We start from the raw sequence: 19348 nt of genomic DNA on the forward strand, positions 1-19348 counted from the left end.
TTTATTTTAAAGGCTTATCAAAATAGCATTTTGCATTCGTTTTTTCTTTCTCGTACAGCTGTTGCACAGATTCAATCCTCCACTTTGTTTGTATTCATATTCTTGAAAGAGACCTCTTTCTGGTGGTTCCTTTCCGCCATATACATAAAAAAATTCTGAACGTCTGACTAATCCCGGACTTTCAATGCTGCTCGCCTTCAGTAGTCTATGAAAATTTAAAGTAAGGGGAGTTTTTGTAATTTTATCGCACAGAGTTATACCTGTTTTTGATGCTAACAACGGTCATCCTCGCTCTTTTGAGAAACATAAAATTTAGAATGGAACATTTCACAGTCCTTTTGCTAAGAATAACAAACAGAGGCAGACAAAAGGTACACGTACAATGCTCTCGGTGGATTTTTCTAAAAAAAGAATAATCAAACTTGATTTTACACCTGTATTCTTTCAACTTTCGATACCACTGCAAAATCGAGGCCTCTTTCCCAACAGTTGACGGGAAATTTTCTTTTTCCATTTTAATGCAACAATGTTGCGACACAGAAACAAACACACACGCAAACATATATGTATGTAGTCGGGTCGAAGCGGCACACAACCACGGTGTCGCTGCACGAACGGTTGCGCCGTAGCAACGCGGTTTTTGACCGCTCGCAGTCGGCCTGTCATTCGGACCGATTTTTTGTTTTTTCCTCATTCTTTTCCTTTTCTTTCTGATTTTTCGTCTTTCATGTTTCTTTTTTTTGTATTTTTTTATATTTGCTGCACTTTCCCTGTTATAGAGATCTACATTGTACTTGTATCGTTCTTATGTTATTGTATTGCCTTTGCTAATGTTTTGTTTTTGAAATTTGGTTCAAAATTGCATTTATTTTCTTGTTAGTATTCTTTTTTTTTGTTTGTAAGGGAGGGAGGATATGCGAATAAACAAAAAACAACATTAACAATAGAAATAAATACAATTTTGAACCAAAATTCCAGAAATAAAACACAAACAAAAGCAGTACAATGACTTAAGAACAATACATATACAATATAGATCTCTATAACAAAAGCGAGTAGAGCAAATCATAACAGAAACATGGAAAAAAACATAAAAGAAAAAAATATGCGAGTTTCTTTCTGTTTGACCAGTTTGCGATAGTAAATTATTTCTCATAAAAGATCGTATGTTATCAATTACGGGGAATTTATTACGTTGCCAACGAATTTCCCAAAACTAATCGTTGTAAGCGCTCTTCTCCCCTCTGACGAAAAAAATCCCGTATTGGTGTGAGTCACTTCGTTCTTTATTGATTTGTCATAAAAGTTGTCATGAAAAGCCGTGCAGACATTTCAGTTATTTATTTTTTAATGCTGGTTATTTGTTTTATCTTTGATCTCTGTATATATGGAGTTTGGGTGCCTGGGAAGAGATAAGAGGGAAGGATCAAATAATTGTACATCCATACACTGTTGACGTACTTGCTCCTGGCTTTCACTCAGAAATTCTTTGAGTTTTTCAGATTTTTTGCAAGTTTTTTATTCTCTCCATAGAAATTCTCGCTCCTCCTACTGGATAGATGGATGGTGAGGACGAGATTGGCGTAAGAGCATATCCAGCAAAGTAGTTGATCTGAAACTGATCCCAGATCACCTGTTCCACCAGTTTAGTCGTATCATCTATTGATGAAGGACCTCCCTTTCACATCAAACTACCCTCTTCAAATGTATTCACTTAGCACTGATTGTGAAATTCGAAAAATATTACTTTATCCCTCTGTACCTTATTATTGTTTGTTGCTACGAATCAATGTATCTTGCGCCAGAGCTCATAGATCACATTCGAAACTCCCGCGACGCTTATCATACCGTCTACCTCGAATGATCGCCGTTATCCTGCTGATAACGACAGTCGACTTCCGTTATCGCGCCACCGTGTCCTCGAGCAACACTTTTTCACAACATACATTGGCGTTATATGCATGTTTTTTCTCTAGGAATTTTCAAAACTTTTGTTGCAAAATGTTTTCTAACCTTAACAGTTGACTAAGCAATTTTACGTGACTACAGACAACAAAGCGTATTAATGTATCTGGATAATAATTACAAATACAAACATCGACAATGAATTTGTTTCTGAATTTTGCAGCACAGCAAATCTGAACAACAGTTGTCGTTCCATTAACATACCAGAAGAGAAGGTACTGGAAAATATCTGCGATTTTCTCCAAAAAATTGTTTTCTACAAAATCCGAAGAACTTATGGAGCAATGCAATAATTTTGAATGAAGATGAAAAGGTGGTTATGGCACATCCACTACTCTTTTAGTTTTCTAGGTTTCTGCTCTAGACTTGTCTCTGAAATTTTTTATGTGTGTCCTTTAAAATTATTGATTTTCCAATCGTTCTTCTGGATTGCACGAAGACTTGATGTTTTCTGCCGTTTGTGATACAATAGATCTGTGTAGTCTCCCTAGAAACCGAGTAATATTTAGAGCATCACTCCACGAATCTGAGGTGGTACGGATTTCAGGTGGGGTATTCGTATACGGGATGGGAGATTATGGAAAGGAGGAGGAGGGGGGGGGGGGGGTTGATTTCGTCCATTTCTTCTTAATTGCCGTAAAAAACGGCCCAGAAGATACGGCTTCAGGCGTTTTGGCGCACTATTTTCTACAGGGAGTTCGACTGGAGCGCGCCAGCCTTGTGCGGCGCCGCATCTTCCGGGCCGTTTTTTACGGCAATTAGGAAGAAATGGACGGAATCACCCCCCTCTCCATAGTCTCCCATCCCGTATACGAATACTCCATCTGAAATCTGCACCACCTCAGATTCGTGGGGTGATGCCTTTAAAGCTGAAGTACTTGACAGCGCAGAATCTTTTAGATCCGTGAGAAAACGTTCTCAGCGTTCATCCTAGCGACAATTAAAGTTTCTTCTAGGTAAAAAAAAATCGTTTGGAATGCTACTCGATTTTTTGCAAGTAGTCCCTTCAAGAATAGAAATTGTGGGATTTGGTCTCTAATATATCTAGTGTTTTTTATTTTTATATTTTTTACTGGTATAACTACAAAGAATACTCACTATCTACAAAATAAAAAATAAAAATAGTAGATAGAAATAAATAAAAATGAAAATAAAATAGAAATAAATTAAAATATCTACAAAAATCCAATAATTTTCCAAAAATATTCAAGATAACATTGTAATAGATGACTCATTCGTCGATTTCACCAAAACATTGCAAAATGATATCTAAACAATAGGATTTCATTGCGTTGCAAATCGCATCTGCATTCTCAACCACTTCGTTCACTCGTAGAGATTTCAATTTGCTTTAAGCTGAATTAAAAGTGAAGTGCATACCTTCAGGAGATTTTTAAGTGCTAATGCAAAAATGTTTCGGATTATTTCCTGGCATCATACTGTTGTGCTTCGCATCTTCCATGAGTCACAACAATGAAGAACTTACGATTCGTCAATCGAAACGAATACGTGGTGCTCATAATCATCGTCAGTTAATCAGCGTAGCAATAGGCAGGGTATGTGGAATGAGTGTAGTCCTACGTATATGTTCTCCGTACTTCTCTCTGAACCAGGTCGGATCTATTTTGACTCATTTAGCCCTGGAGATAAGCCTAAATATTGTGTATAATCGTTTCGCACACTCTTCGTCCAGTTAGATTCAGCGAGATCAGATATTCGTAACTAGTGCCCTTTCGTACACCTACGTAACTTACAATAAACGAAAAAGTTTATTATTACAAATATTTGACAATCCTGAAAACCTTTATCTTCACTGGCAAGTTTTTCTCTTTTCTCATTTCTTACTTCCATTCTTCCGAACCTTTTCCTTTTTGCTACGTTTTGAATATTTAAAAAAATCAAGACAAAGAAAAATAAAGTGAGTAAAATTAGTCAAAATTCGTAGAAATTTGGCGACAACCCTTTGCTTTTCCAGGAGCTCAGAATAAAATCGGAAAAAAAAAACTCATTACTTCTTCAGTTCATTGCATTCATTTTGTAATTTATCTACACGAGAGATCATTCATCTCAATTACAAAATTACCAATCTTCCGCTTGACATAAATATTGTACTAATTCTTTCCTAATTCTTACCTAACTGTGTGCCAGAATAGAATAATTTGTTTGGTGAAATTCTGCCGTTGACCTTGTCGTGTTTGCATCCAAATATTTGCATCAATTCAGTCCCAAGACTTCCTGACCTCTCCTAAGTACGATACCCTCGAAGTGGTGGAAAAAGCGCAGGATACTCCCAACAAAACTATATGTTTGCGGCTGAAGTTTTGTTAAAATCATTGACGTAACAATAAGAGCTACACGGTGACATGACACGGAAACCGATACTATTCTTTACTAGTTTACGTTCGTCCCAGCTCAGTCCCCATACTTACGAAATTCTGGACGTATCGCTCGCATTTTCGCTTCTGGGATAGTAAAGAAGCTGATATTTGCTCAATAAGCCACTTTGAACTAACTTTTATTTTCAAAAAGCGTTGTAAATGATAATGAACTTTAAGAATCTTGCTAGGGGCCGATGCGGAGATTACGAGATCATGGGATCACCTCTTTTGGTCTGTGCTCCGTTTCTTCTGGAAGTATTTCTCTGTGGAAACGAATTCTGCTTCGCTTCTTCTTAAGCACCTATGTCTCTCTTATCCTTACTTAGCCTGTTCTCTATTGGTTTCAGTTCCTCGCAAATTTATCATAGCCGAGAATTTGTGAACGTCAAATTTACAAGTTAACTCTTACTCCGGCTGGATCTCTCCGCTGTCTATTTGCTTTGTCCTCAACCTGATCCCCTTCGTATGCTCCCAATCACAGCCTTTGTTGGTTTCTCATCAGCAATCAATTAGAAATAAATAGTTGTTATTCCTTTATTTATTTGTTTATTTATTCACATACACTGATGGTGCACCAGAAAAACAAGAAGAAAAAAAGAAAATACGATTGTCTGAGTCAGAACATTTAGTAAAAAAAAATCAGCAACTAATTTATTGTAGTGAAAAATTATACTCATATTTTATTCCCTTTGAAGTATGCGTCGCTGTGCATATTTCTAAAAAATCCAACTAATTTTTTCCCTTCACAAAGGAACTTCAGGGTATGCACCTACTTTTGGTGTTCGTGGCATGCATAATTGCCTGCACAGGTATCAAAATCCGGGAAAGCAGAAATTACCTCGAAGACAATGTGAGTTTTCGTCGAACTTTTTTTTCTTACCCTGAAATCCAACTTAGAAGTATATTTGAAGGCATTACCCCACGAATCTGGGTGGCACGGGTTTAAGGTGGGTAATGCCTATACGGGGTCGTATGTTGTGGGGAAAAGTGTGATTCCGTCCATTTCTTCCTAATTGTCGTAAAAAAAAACGGTCCGGAAGATACGGCGCGTGCACAAGGCTGGCGCGCTCCAATCTCGTTGTAGAAAATAGCGCCCCGAAACGCACGAAACCCTTGCGGGCCGTTTTTTACGGCGATTAGCAAGAAATGACCTGGATCCCACCTGTTTCTGCAATCTGCGATCCCGTGTAGTCTTTGACCATCGGAAATTTATATCAGATTCTTGGGTGATGTATTAGTAGTATTTATAACACCCCTAACCTTTATTTTTAGCGGGTCCCCACTCTTCCAAAAGCCAAGAATCCTCACGGAACTTCACGATTTAATTACACCTATGTGTCCGTATGTTTGAACGGCACCCACGATGATTCTTTGCTGGTTGTGTACGCTAAGGAATGTGATGAGAAAGAATCTCAGGTGGCGTTAGGAAGATACAGCAACCAAGTGAACACTACCGGGTAAGTTTTCGATAAAATTCCATGAAGTGGTTTACTTGAAAACTCAAAAATATCTCCTTTGTCCTTTTTGTTCCGAATCAAATGTGATTCTCACAACAACTACCTTCAGAGGGCACAAAAGCAGAAAAAAAAGAACATTTTTTATAGGTTTCTTCCAAATATATATTACAGAAGAAGCGAGATAATGTCTACCAGAAGGATAGCTGATATAATACGCAACTGTAATCCAGCCATGGCCTACGGTGTTAGTCACAGTCGGCGCCACATATGTTCAACTAGGCTGACGCGGCGCAATCACGAAGAATGCGGAAACTGATGCCCTGCTTGCCTGGCGCACCTATCAATCGATAACACAGTTCTGCTGCGCTGGTAATGTCCGCCTTCGAAATTGTTGCGTCGCGTGACGTGGGATGACCAAACTGGATTCCCATTGGTCGGATTGCTATGTAGCGGTTGAGAACTTTGATTTGGCTGTTTAGGCGAATGGGTTCACGCAAGCAACAACGACGCATAACATTCGAGTAATATTACCAAGCACTAAATCTTTGATTTCCCTGACGCGACTTTCATCGATAGATGTTAACAGTTGTTTGTTAGGTTTTCAGACTTCAGTTTTCAGACAGATTTCAGTTTTTGAGTGACTTTCAGGAGGTGCTTGAGCCGTATCTAGCTGGTACATTACAGTGGAGCGAACACGTCACCCCATCTCTTCGGCGGTATTCCTCAAGAGCATTTAGCATCTCTTATGATCTACTCTAGTGTTCTTTTCTTTTTGTCCATCTACTGTCGATTCTTCTTTTAATTTAGGCGGCCCATCTATGCTTCGCTTTCAATATATATATTCCGATAAGCCGCATAGACGGGACATTGCTCGTACGTCAGAGCTGCGAAGACCGCCTAGGTGCTGTGGACACCGGTTAAATTTGGAAGAATTTCTCAAGGGCTCTGTGAGTAGTGAGAGTCTCCCTAGACCCGGGGCGGTGTCGCTCCACGTTTCACTGCGTAACAGAGCGCTGGAAGAATCGTGGAAGAGTCAAACAGATGGGCACTGAGATCATAGAACGTCTAAGGTAGGCATATAAAGTTTCCGCAACTTGGCAGCCCTCAAGTTCTACTCTTCCATCCTCACGGTAGGCGTTCATCATGAACTGTGTCTCCTTTCTGCTTATTCGCAGTCCTATTCTTTTCCTTTCTTGGTTCAATTCTTTGAGCATCATTTCTGCTTCATTGGCTTCTCGAAAGGAGAACGGTGTTGTTCGCTGAACGAAGGTTGTAGAGGAACATTCCATAAACACATATTACTCATACATAACCGTTTCTTCCTATGATTCCATATCCATTGCAATGGAGCAGTGAACAGTTTCGGCGACACAGTATTGCTTTGTCGCACCTTTCCAACGGGTACGATAAGAGGGCGGTAGAAAAGCTGCATTCTTGACAATGTCCTCATACGACGCATCCACACCTTGATCGAGCAGCGCTGGCAGTACTGCATTCGTTTCTACGCTGTCGAAAGCTATCTCATAGTTGACGAAGGTTAGAGTAACGAGCTAGCGGTATTCTCGGCAAACCTCTATGACCCTCGACACGGTCTGGATGTGGTGCAGGTGAACCTCTGACGGAATCCTGTTTGTTCTTGAGGCTGGCCTTCATCCAGCGGCCTAAGTATGCACAACAGAAGCAAGACCGCCTACATTTCGTGACGGAACCTTTTCTCCACAAATGGCGAGCGTATCGTCATTCATCTGTTGTCGCTCTTTCTGTTTTTGGTTTGTTGAAGAGAAATTACGTCACCAGTCGCCATACTGTGCAGAGACTGAGGAAGTGCACATAGTAGAAGACTTTTTCCCAAACAAAGCAGTCCTGCTATGGCGAGCTTAGCTTTCAGCAGAGGTCGACAACCTATATGGATCAGAGAGCTAGCTTGCGACGTTTGGCTAGGACATCTTGGCAGTAGTTTGCTCTTGTCTATTTCTATTCTAGGCTTCCTATTCGGAGATCTCGAAATGTCGGATGTGTCAAACTCATTCTCAGCTTGGGAAACTAAGCCAGAGAACGTAGCTCTCCTCTGCATCGCAGCTTGACGCCCTGAGTCACCTCTACGCCACTATGAGGCGATAAACCGTTGTGGAGATAAAGCATTTGTATCACTTGTAAACATTTTTTGCGACGCAGACTTAACAGCAAAGGTCTTCTGCAACATTCCTAATGTTCCCGCCGTAGGATATCCATATAATGGAATAATAAAATAATAGTAGAATAATAATAATATAATGGAAATTCTACGGTCAGACAAGAAACCCTGCGTAGATGTAATAATCAGTGCTTCCAATCTACAAAAAAAGTTTTATATAGGTCCAGTTAGGTAGGAGAGAAAGTGTCCACTTTACCTCACTGTATTATTGCAGTCGAAAAATAAGGTGTACTCTTCATTTAAACTTCGCCGTTATTATAAATTATTCTAAGTTGTTCTCCTATCTAACTGTGCGTATGTATTACTCCGCTGCAAAACTTATATCAACTGAAATGTGCACCTCGTGGGCACATTTTGGAGATCCATATTATTTCGATAAAAATATCAAGCCACTATAAATTACTGCACTATATCAGTAACCTAGATTCTACCTTCTAACAAGTGCACAAGAAAAAAGGTGTGTGAAGTGTGTGGGATGAGTGTAGATGTTACTTTATAAGCAGATCAAAAATATTCATAGCCCTACGATTATGAGAGGAAAGATACGACATGAATTATGCTTCTCTAAAGCTGATATTTTCAGATGGGGTATACTAGAGATCGAGACATTCTCAGGACATCCATACGATGTCCAAGCTTATGCGGCTGGTGTTGCTGAAGGTGAGCAATTAGATGTTCTTCCATGAATATTTTTATTTTGTGAAAAAAAAACTCTTTTCTTAACTAATCCTGGTAAATTCAATACAGTGGGTCAACTTGTAGCTGTTTGGATTATGTAGAAAGCTTAAGCAGTAATCTTAGTTCATATTTCCACTTCTTTTTTTTTGAAAATATCTCAAAAGAACAAACAAGAGTTTATTCAAATGGAGCAAGTCGATAACAATAAATACAGCATATGTTCTGATCATAAGGCCTTTGCAAAATCCCCTAGTTTTCAAATGCAGCGAACCGAGTAGTTCAGAAGATTTCCATCCGAAAAAAGCATAACAGTTCAGTTTCTTCAATCAATTAAATATTTTTCGTCACCTCTTTCAACGAATTGAAATATTCTTTTCAATCTGCAGGAGAACTAACCCGTCTTCAAATATACTACCATTACAAAAACACAGTAAAGGATATGTGCAAAAACCATACGTGAGTGTTTTCTTTTTTCCTTTAGCTTTTCTTGACTCTTTTCTTTGCATGGAAACGTAAACTGTTCGAATAGACGGTGATAATTTCAGTATCTACTGTAAACGTCTTTATAAATATCTAACAAAGAATTTGGATTGGATGCGATCTGAGGTGCTCTCAAAACCGCCCACTGACTTATTTTGGCGACATGTAAGTGGTTTTTGTCGATAGAAGTTCCCATTTACGTTTATAGTCGACGCCGTGTTACGGTGAGAGCGATACGTTTTTGATCTGAGTAGAGTGGAGGGAACAGCGCGCTGCGCTCACCGAGCCGAACACATTCGGCGCCACTACACATATAGTCCCTCCCAAACGCGTTCAACCAGGGCAACGAGACGCGTCCGACGCGTGCGGTGGTCCACTGCACCCTACATTCCCCGACAAATTCTGCGATTGGCGAAACAGGTCTGCTGCGCTGATAGGCTTCCCGGTGCGCCACCACCCGTATTTGTCTAGGAGGCGTCGCGGCATCTTTCGGCCTGAGGAGAGAGTCGCGTATTTCAATACATCGGAAATACCTGTGTATTGACTCGAATCCCAAGCAACTGCTCAAATGTACTATCTGTTCCAAAATTCACGCATGGATCATCTCACGATTTGAAGTACAGCAGCGGCCAAAAATCAACTGACAAAGACGGTTTTCAGAGGTTTCATCTTCTGAAAGTCACTGAATCGTCGCCAAAATTGCGCCAGATCTGTCATTTGGGATTAGAAACTTATTCGGAATGATAGGTTTACTTAGCTTTTAAGGGATTAGTAGTACTTCCGAAAAACTAAAATAGTTTTTTTTTTCACTTTTGCAATTTTTAGTTTATTTTGTGTATTTTTTGTGTTTTTCTGCCAATTTTTTTGTTTCAGTGTTTTTTTAAATTGTGTTTCGATTATGGTTAGAGCTTCATTCATTTGGCATTTGGAGCGCGTTACAGTAAAACTGAAAAAACCTGGCAGAAAAACAAAAAAGAAATACACAAAATGAACTAATACTTAAAAAGTGAAAAAGATCGTTTTTAGTTTTTCGGAAATAGTACCTAACCTAAAAAAGCTAAATGAACCTATCATTCAGAATAAATTTCTATTTCCAAATGATAGATGAAGTGCAAATTTTGGGACGATTCAGTGATTTTCAGAAGAGAAAACCTCAAAAATTCTTTATCAATTGATTTTTGGCCGCTACTGTATACTCTTTCAATTGGGCTTTTTTTTTAGGTGAATCTTACATTCGCACAACTCACAGGCATTTATGATTCTTATATGAAGAAAAATCTAACACCAGGAATTGCATTTGACCTATCTCCCATCTAGTAAGTCGCAATCTTCTCGTACAAACGTGAGCAGGTCGTCACTGTCGCATTTTTTCCAGCATAATCCAACTTTCCGGAGAGCTATTCGATTTGAACAAATACTTGAATAAAACACCTGACCCACAAGAATATCCGGAGGGAGGACGTTGTTCTGGATTTGTAAAAATTGCACCAGGAAACAAGGTATTACATCGTTACTCAGTGCTTTGAAGCAACCAAGGAAATTTACGCTATAGATAGAAAAATCTTCAAAAACGCAAGTGCATATAAGTTCAGGACATGTTCTTCTCCCACGTTTCTATGTCAAGTCTTAGTTGGATGATGCGAGTGTTGAAGTTGTACAAATTTGCTTTTGGTAAGCTTTTATTTTTTGGGTGTATTGAGCCCACGTAATCTTGCTCAGAAACAACAGGATCCTTGAAGAAAAAGATGGTTAAATTCGAGTTTTTTAGATGCTAAAGAAGTCCCCGGTCATACGGTTACTTTCTCCGGATATCCAGCACAATTAGCCTCAGCGGACGACTACACGTTAACTAGCGGAGGCTTGGTATGTTTATTCTGGAGTTCCGTCATTCACTGTTGCAATTTGTCCAGAAAAATACACGGAAATTTGTCCACATGTCCGATTTAAGGAGTACTATCAGTTTTATAATTCCAATTAAAGATGTCTTATATCGTTCCTGATTTCTTTCTTGAATTAGGAATGGTCGGATAAGTGGTAAAAAAAATAGTAGAAAGAGAAGGTTTTGTAGGTTGACGACTTTGATCTCGTAAATAAGAGAAACTGAAATAGCTCGATTTCAAGGTTGGTTTCCGCCGAACTTTTATGCAGAAGTTAAAAACTGCCGTCTATAACAAAACAGAACAAAAAAACTAAAACAAAAAAGACCACAGAAGGAGTTTTCGGAGCGAGATCAGTGATTCTAGTCAAGAAGAAAATTAAATTCAAATGGGAAAACAAATCAAACGCTAATATAGTGTCTTTTTGAAATTTTTTCTTATCCGTTATTCTTATCCGTTCAACGTTTCCTTGTTTGACCACAGTCTTTTGCAGGGATCCATCGAAACTACAATAGCCATTTTCAACAAATCACTTTACACGGACACCTACATTAAGCCCGAGGGTCAAGTTCATTGTTGGATTCGATCGACTATCTCGAATTACCTCACCAAGTAAAATAGCTTTCAATACAAATTTTGCAGGAAAGTTATTCCTAGGCTGAGAAAAAGTTATTCTTAGACTCCGGAAAACCTTAGAATATAGGAAAACACTCCTCCAAAAAGGAAATATAAAGTAGTTGATTAACAATTACCGTACAACAAGACATCTCTCGTTTTACTACTGATCAATAGTGTTCCTCTCCTATTCCAAGAATTCAAAAGGAATTTAAGCGAATTTAAAAAAAATCTCTGCGCCTTTATATATATATATATACAAGAATGATATATATATATATACAATATATATATATATATATTTATATATACAAAATTCAGCACGCCAAAGAAGTGGGTCGAGCTATTCTCTCGGTACAATTCCGGCACCTACAACAACCAATGGACGGTGCTTGACTACAAGTTATTCAAGCCTGGGAAAGAAATCCCCGACAAAGATATGCTGTGGATTCTCGAGCAAACACCGTAGGACTCTCAAAAATTTGGTTCTTAACAGCGGCAAAGGGCAAACGGTTCTTCAGTGCATCCATGGATATGCAGGATGTAACGTGGTTCCTAAAGAAGTACTCTTATTGGCCGTCTTACAATGTACCATTTCTCAAGGATATCAGTATTACAGCTGGATTCAGCGAAAAGGTATGGATCTCTCTGATCATAGGCCCTCTTCCGCAGTTTTTTTTTTGATATCGCTAATAAAGGCCAGAGAGTTCGACTGGTACAAATGGGGTTCCACTCCACGAGCCCGAATCTTCGAGAGGGACCACAAGAAAGTTGTCGATATCGACACCCTTACAAAACTCATGAGGTTTGCTTATATACGTATTATATCAGTTTTGTTCTCCTAAAAAGATTATTCCTGAAACCACTGGTTAACGTTTTCCAGATATAACGATTACACACACGATGAGTTCGCTCGTTGTCAATGCACACCACTACCGTACACAGCAGAAGTGAGCTCTGTAGTAATGCTCAATCTGTAGTTGGAAAACCAAGAAAAAATATTTTTAGGGAGGAATATCCGCGAGAGGTGATTTGAATACTCCAAATGGTACCTACGAAGTGGAGAGCATGGGATTCCGAGATCATGCTGGACTTGACTACAAGGCGCGGGTTTTTTTTCTGTTGCTTTCTTTTTTTTCTGTTTTTTCCAAAAATCTTCATCAAATTATTTTTTTTTCACTCTGATATGCAGTACTCTCAACAACCATATATTCTTCAAGTCACCTTGAGAAGATTAAGTCAGACGGCCCATAATAATATTCAAATAGTATTGGTAGATGTCTAAAGTAATTAAGGTGCACCGTAAGCATAAGTACTTGGAAATTGCCCTGACGAAGTAGCCACATCGGTGCACCTTCACATAGGATGACACTGCGGACATAGACCTGCACTTAATGTAGTGGGTATGTGAGAAGAGTTCCGTTTGGGAGCCACTTACAGAAAACTATGTCAATCTATTCTTTAAAACTGTTTATAATAAATTTTGCACTCCAACAAGTCTTCTATATACAGTTTATCTTTGTTCAGGGTACAAACTACGAGATGTTTTCAAAGCTTCGATTCAGGGCGTGGGGTGGACCAACATACGATCCACTGCCAGTATTCGAGTAGGTTAAAAATCCTGAACTTTCTTGGAATTTCCAGTGTCTTTCAAATCAATTTACTCGAACTACCATTTAAAGAGTAAGAAAGATAAAAAAGATTTTTTCAAAGACGTGTTGCTTTTTGATAGGAATTACCTCAGGACCAGCATACCATGAAATTGGCCATGTTGAGGTCTCGAAAAGATAGAGTTACCGGTGTAGATTACGAGTACAGGTACGGTCGCACTCAAATCTCTTAATTGTTGAGAAGAGCAGCGTAGAGAATGACATTCTTGATCGAATTCTCCTACGAGACTCCTAGTAACGCGCCAAATCTGCATGCACAGGCGTACCTGAGTTTGTTACCGAGTGGACGATTACCACGCTGCGGATGTTGTCTCTTTTGCTCAGATACGGTGCTACGCTTGTGTTCGCAGAGTTACTAGTTGCCCCGTAGGAAACTTTTCAAGGCTTTTTCTCCTTCGACTTTTCAAGGCTTTTTCTCCTTTGAGGAGAATTGGTGATAACTGACCGTAATGTGTTTATACTTGTTATCTGCACCCCAACTTATCTCTTTAAGGAAAGATTTCAGTATTGTTAGTGTTGTATTTAGTATGCTGTGTTTGATGGAAGAAGCTTCTGATTTTAGATAGATATTAGTTTTTGATGTCCCGATTCCTCAAAGCGTTAGCGGACAGAAGAGAATCCTGCTAGTTCCGTGTTACTTTCATGTTGACGTTAAATTCTCCAAATTTTAGCTGGTCAACCACGAAAGTTGTGGTGAATCATTTTGGACAACCGCAAGTGTGGAACTTTACCTACGTAGATCTAGAATGGGAGACGGAAACGGAGGTGCTAGGATTCGAGGATGCTAATGATTCCGAATAACTGCCGTAGATTAATTTATACTAAGTTTTTGTTGTGTTTGTGCATGTTGTTAGCAATGTTATAAATATGCTGTAAATTTAATGAATGCTGTTGGAAGAAATGAGCTAATCATCAAAAAAGTACCATTTCGTGAAGACAATCCTACACGTATTCTGAATAGGGTCCTCCCGTCATATCTTTGTCTACTCTACTTTTCACCCGTTTCGCTTCTTCATTAGTTTTTTTGTAATTCCTTGGCGTTGCATCAAGGGCGTACTCCGTATACATTTTTTTGGAGAACTGCGTGTAACTAGCCTTCTTCTAGGACGGAATTTGGAATTCTACTACGACTACAACTGCAAAAGACGCTAAACATGCACAAAATTGGCATAGAAACTGAATCCCTACTAAAAGAGACCTGAGAGGCGCTCCAGGAACAACGTAAACGATGAGACTATTGAAAAAGAAGTTTTCTAACAGGACTTAATCGTATCCATCACTATCCTATGGAAGAGGCGCACCTCGCCACCGCTGATGTGATGCGTCGCACCAATGCAATACGTCGGTCTTACGCTGGTAGCTATGAAAGGCATCCACAATTTTTCTCCGTTTTCAAATCCCGACTAGGCACGGTAAAAACAATTTTTCCTGTCAATGTGCTTGCTGCATTAATGCGATTAAGCATGGATTCGCTTATTCTGCGACAACGTACTATCCAGTTTATAAACCCAGAAAAGGACTTTTATTGACTTTCGAATGTCAAAGAAATGAGGAAGACGTAGATGGTCTCTCGGTCATAGAGACACAGGCAACTACATAGTTGCAAGGAAATGAGAAGAAAAGTAGAAAGCGAGGGTTATCGAAATTACTGGATCGAATAAAACGTGAGAGGCGAGGGTTATAAAAAAAACGGAATCAAATAGGGTATCAATAATTACAAACTATGCACAATGTTTGTACATAAGAGTTGGATAACATTTGAAAAACATATAACTGATTTCTTTAAAGGCATCACTCCACGAATCTGAGGTGGTACGGATTTCAGGTGGAGTATTCTTATAAGGGATAGTAGATTATGCGAGGAGGGTGATTCCGTCCATTTCTACCTAATTCCCGTAAAAAACGGCCCGAAAATAAGGCTTCGAGCGTTCTGGCGCACTATTTTCTACAGGGAGTTCGACTGGAGCGCGCCAGCCTTGTGAGGCGCCGCATCTTCCGGGCCGTTTTTTACGGAAATTAGGGAGAAATGGAAGGGATCACCCTCCTCTCCATAATCTACTATCCCTTATAAGAACACTCCACCTGGAATCTGCACCACCTCAGATTCGTAGGGTGATGCCTTTAACTGCGTCGGACACGAGGTTGTTACTATCGTTTATTCGTGGCTAACATATCGCCAATATCGCCTTCTTCAAAGCCTGAAAGAGTGAAATCGAACGTGATCAAACGCCTTATCCTCCCAACAAAGAAAGTCCTACGTTTACTGTACCCTACTCTTTCTACTACTTCTATTCTAATCTCTTCTACTTCTGTTATAGCTTTTCAACGCTTTCCCACTGGGTGGGGTTGTATCCTCGAGCCTCACAGGCTTATGTGGCAACAGCGCAAGAGCAGCTATTACCATTGGAAAATTCTAACAGTCAAGTATGAAATAAAGTATGAATTATCAAAAGATTTGTTTGATAAAATTATTACGTGTAACATTTGATAGTTCAAGCCCCCAACTGGGTGAGTGTCTACCCTCAGGCATCACAGTCTTTGAGTTCCTTTGCCACTTAATTGACAACTATACAGCTCTCTTGGAATTCCCTTTACTTCTTCTTGCATACCTCCGATTTTGTTCTCATCCCAGTTCCGTCGGAGTGGGTGTGGCGCCGTTGCTTAGAGGTTCGCTGTGTCCACATGGTCGATGGTTCGAAACCGCTCCAGTGTCAACTAAGCCTTTCATCCCGCCAGGGTCGATAAATTGCTATCGGACTTGTCTGGGAGGATGAGACTCCCTGCGCGGCTATGAACTCTGCTGACAGCTCAAAAAACTGACCTGATCCCCGCAAATCACTGTGTAGGTCAATATGCGTTCCAAAACCTCAATGATTACGAATTACAGTGGAACACGTTGGCGCATCCCAAGTGGATTGATGCGCCAGTGACATTATCCTTTTTTAATTCAGTCAAGTACCTATCAAAAATCCTCTGGGGAAATATTGCTAACGACAATTCATCTGTCTTGAGAATTCCTGTAATGTTACAGGGTCAACGTCTAACATTTAAAAGCCATAAGCGCGTTGCACCACTTGTCTAGAATTTGCTTCCACGTTTCCTTCAATGCTGTTGTAAGCTTATTTAGGCAATATCGCCTTCTTCAGAGTCTGAAAGAGTGAAGTCAAACGTGATCAAACGCTTTATCCTCCCAACAAAGAAAGTCCTACGTTTACTGTACCCTACTCTTTCTACTACTTCTATTCTAATCTCTTCTACTTCTGTTATAGCTTTACAACGCTTTCCCACGGGGTGGGGTTGTATCCTCGAGCCTCACAGGCTTATGTGGCAACAGCGCAAGAGCAGCTATTACCATTGGAAAATTCTAGCAGTCAAGTATGAAATAAAGTATGAATTATCAAAAGATTTGTTTGATAAAATTATTACGTGTAACATTTGATAGTTCAAGCCCCCAACTGGGTGAGTGTCTACCCTCAGGCATCACAGTCTTATATGGTACCGCCGCAAAAGCAGCCACGCCAACGACAGAGGGACAAAAGAGCCTGAACCAGTCTCCCATGGAAATCCCCTCACACCGCGCACGTGAACAACCAAGAAGCCGCCAACCAACTCCTCTGTTAAGTACGTTTTTGTTAAAGATTTCGCACGAGGCCACCCGTTTCCCAGTCCATTCCACCACTGCAACCGTGTACACGTATATCTGACCGACCCCCGGGATCAGCGAGAAGAGAATCAAAGAGGGATTTATAAGGTACTTGTATACGACGTATCAGGCAATTTCCCAATCTACTTGTTCGCGTACTATAAGAAAACTGCCTCATCTATCAGTGTTTTCGGTGCAAGAAGATTGATAAATGTACATCCGTGAAGGTGAGCATGCGCTACTTACCATAATAACGGATCGAGTGATCAAACTTTTGAGTGACACTCACAGGTTACAGAAGACGACTTATCGACAGACTCCACAGTACTACAGCACAGGTGGGGTAAACTCGAAAAGCAAAGCTGACAGGATGTCATACGAGGGCAGCCATAGTTTTCTGCCAAGTGAATTTACCAGGAGCAATTTTGAAGCCACGTTAAGACCTGCTCAAAGTTATTGGCTCAAAGTGACTAACCAGATAGAAAACATTGATTGAGAAGGTCCGAATTTTCGAAATAATTGGAAAATGGTTATGTAATAAGTGACAGAAATAGTTCAAACGTTTTTGTGTCTTGCAACTTCTGTGTATGGATTCTAATAGTGTGTCTACAAGTTTTCTATGGATGGAACCTTTATTCGTCTGAAGTTTCGGTTTTTCGCCGTCTTCAGAAGTCCGAATAGATGTTGATTAGAGCAATCTTACTTTTGTTCCGTCAAGTTTCACCCAACGTTTCAGTGTTTCGATAATCGTTGAAGATAGTGAAAAGAGAAGCCTTTATCTGATTGTTTTTGTGAAACAGAGGCAGGTAACAGAGAGCAGTGTCACATGGTAGAAGAGACAACAAAGATTCCCTTCTGCCCTGCTTATATTTCAGATAAAAAGAGCAATGAGGTGTGAGCAAGCTTACGACAGACGGGTCTGCACTACTCAAAGACTCAGGTCTCAGACTCAGAGGTCAGAGAAGTGGACAGACTTAAAGAGGGGGATTGTGTGGTATCGAGAGTCATCTAACTGATCACTTGTCATTGGCGCGATAGGCAGAGCACTATGTACCCGAGTCAAGGAGCTCCTAGATGGACTCGTAAAGTCATTACCACTAACCACTCTTTTGGTGCTCATCGCAGGCAGTATTATGACAAAACCCCTTTCAAGATGTCAGTCACGATCTTGGCCTGCGAACCAGACGTTCTGACGCGAATAACATTGTAAGCGCCCTATGACCGCCAAAACTCCAATTATGAATCGTAGAGAAGAATGTATCGAGGTCAAAGTGAGCTTTGTTTCGGTCTGCTTCTTTGACGTTGTTTTAGTAAGCCAGAGTAAAGATCGATAACAATCTTGGTTCTCCTCAGATAAAGGCTTCTTTTTTCACTACCTTCAACGATTATCGAAACACTGAAACGTTGTGTAAAACTTGACGGAACAAAAGTAGGACTACTCTAATCAACATCTATTCAGGCTTCTGAAGACGGCGAAAAAACCGAAACTTCAGACGAATGAAGGTTTCATCCATAGAAAACTTGTAGACACGTTATTAGAATCCATACACAGAAGTTGCAAGACACAAAAACGTTTGAATTATTTCTGTCACTTATTACATAACCATTCTCCAATTGCCCATGTTCGACTGTCTTTAATTCTCGGCATGTCGAAACGTAGTTTTAATTGATTTCCTTGAGCTGTTCACGAACTGCTCACGCAGCGCCAGGCTTCATTGAACATGTATGAATTAAGCATTAGGCAGATCATGACATTGATAAACGAATGCCTGAATTGCTCTATTTTCCGATGGTCGGGACAGTACTACCGACAACCTAGAGGCCTAGCTACGGGACAAAGGCTGGCACCGACTCTCGCGATTGTTTTCATGGCCAAGATCGAAAAGCCTATAATAGACCGCAAACCACCGCTGTATTATCGTTATATAGATGATTGCTGCGTCGTCTGCTCAACACAAGCAGAACTAGACGTGTGCTTCAATCTTCTCAATCAGCAATGTCCGCACATTAAGTTCACAAGGAAGAGACCTATAGACAACTGGTTGGTTTTCTTGAATGTGCACATTTACTTGCGGAATGGGATATATAAGTCTAAGTGGTACCGGAAACCCAGTAGTAAAAACATCTTAAAACAGTAAAAATCCACTATCTTTCAGCGCATCCCAGCAAAATGAAAAAATCTGTTATAGGTAACATGTACAGAACAAGAAGAAGGCGGCAAGAATCTCATCGAGTAACCAGGAAAAAACACGGTCTGTAAATCTGGCCCATAAAGTAGCAATATCCAATGGGTACCCAGCTGGAGAGGACCCGACAACCCTCTCGAAGACAAAACGTAGTGGATGGCCCAGGAAAGATCCCTTTCTGTTCACCTTATATATCTGATGATCT

General features: G+C 40.0%; 1 protein-coding gene across 1 annotated transcript; it reads left to right on the forward strand.

Moving 5' to 3' along the window:
• Positions 1–5106: 5106 nt before the first annotated feature.
• On the forward strand, positions 5107–14115 carry RB195_011463 (uncharacterized protein; the record flags this gene model as incomplete). The annotated part of the gene is made up of 17 exons (XM_064192884.1): positions 5107–5193; positions 5616–5800; positions 8578–8654; positions 9059–9128; positions 9218–9317; positions 10374–10468; positions 10528–10651; positions 10745–10823; positions 10921–11015; positions 11523–11641; positions 11966–12109; positions 12166–12280; positions 12343–12449; positions 12528–12594; positions 12653–12748; positions 13172–13251; positions 13986–14115. 17 exons carry the CDS (start codon positions 5107–5109, stop codon positions 14113–14115), a joined length of 1770 nt encoding a protein of 589 aa, XP_064050467.1.
• Positions 14116–19348: the final 5233 nt, after the last annotated feature.

The sequence above is a fragment of the Necator americanus genome, chromosome III (genome assembly GCF_031761385.1).
Source record: "Necator americanus strain Aroian chromosome III, whole genome shotgun sequence".
NCBI classification, from domain to species: domain Eukaryota; kingdom Metazoa; phylum Nematoda; class Chromadorea; order Rhabditida; family Ancylostomatidae; genus Necator; species Necator americanus.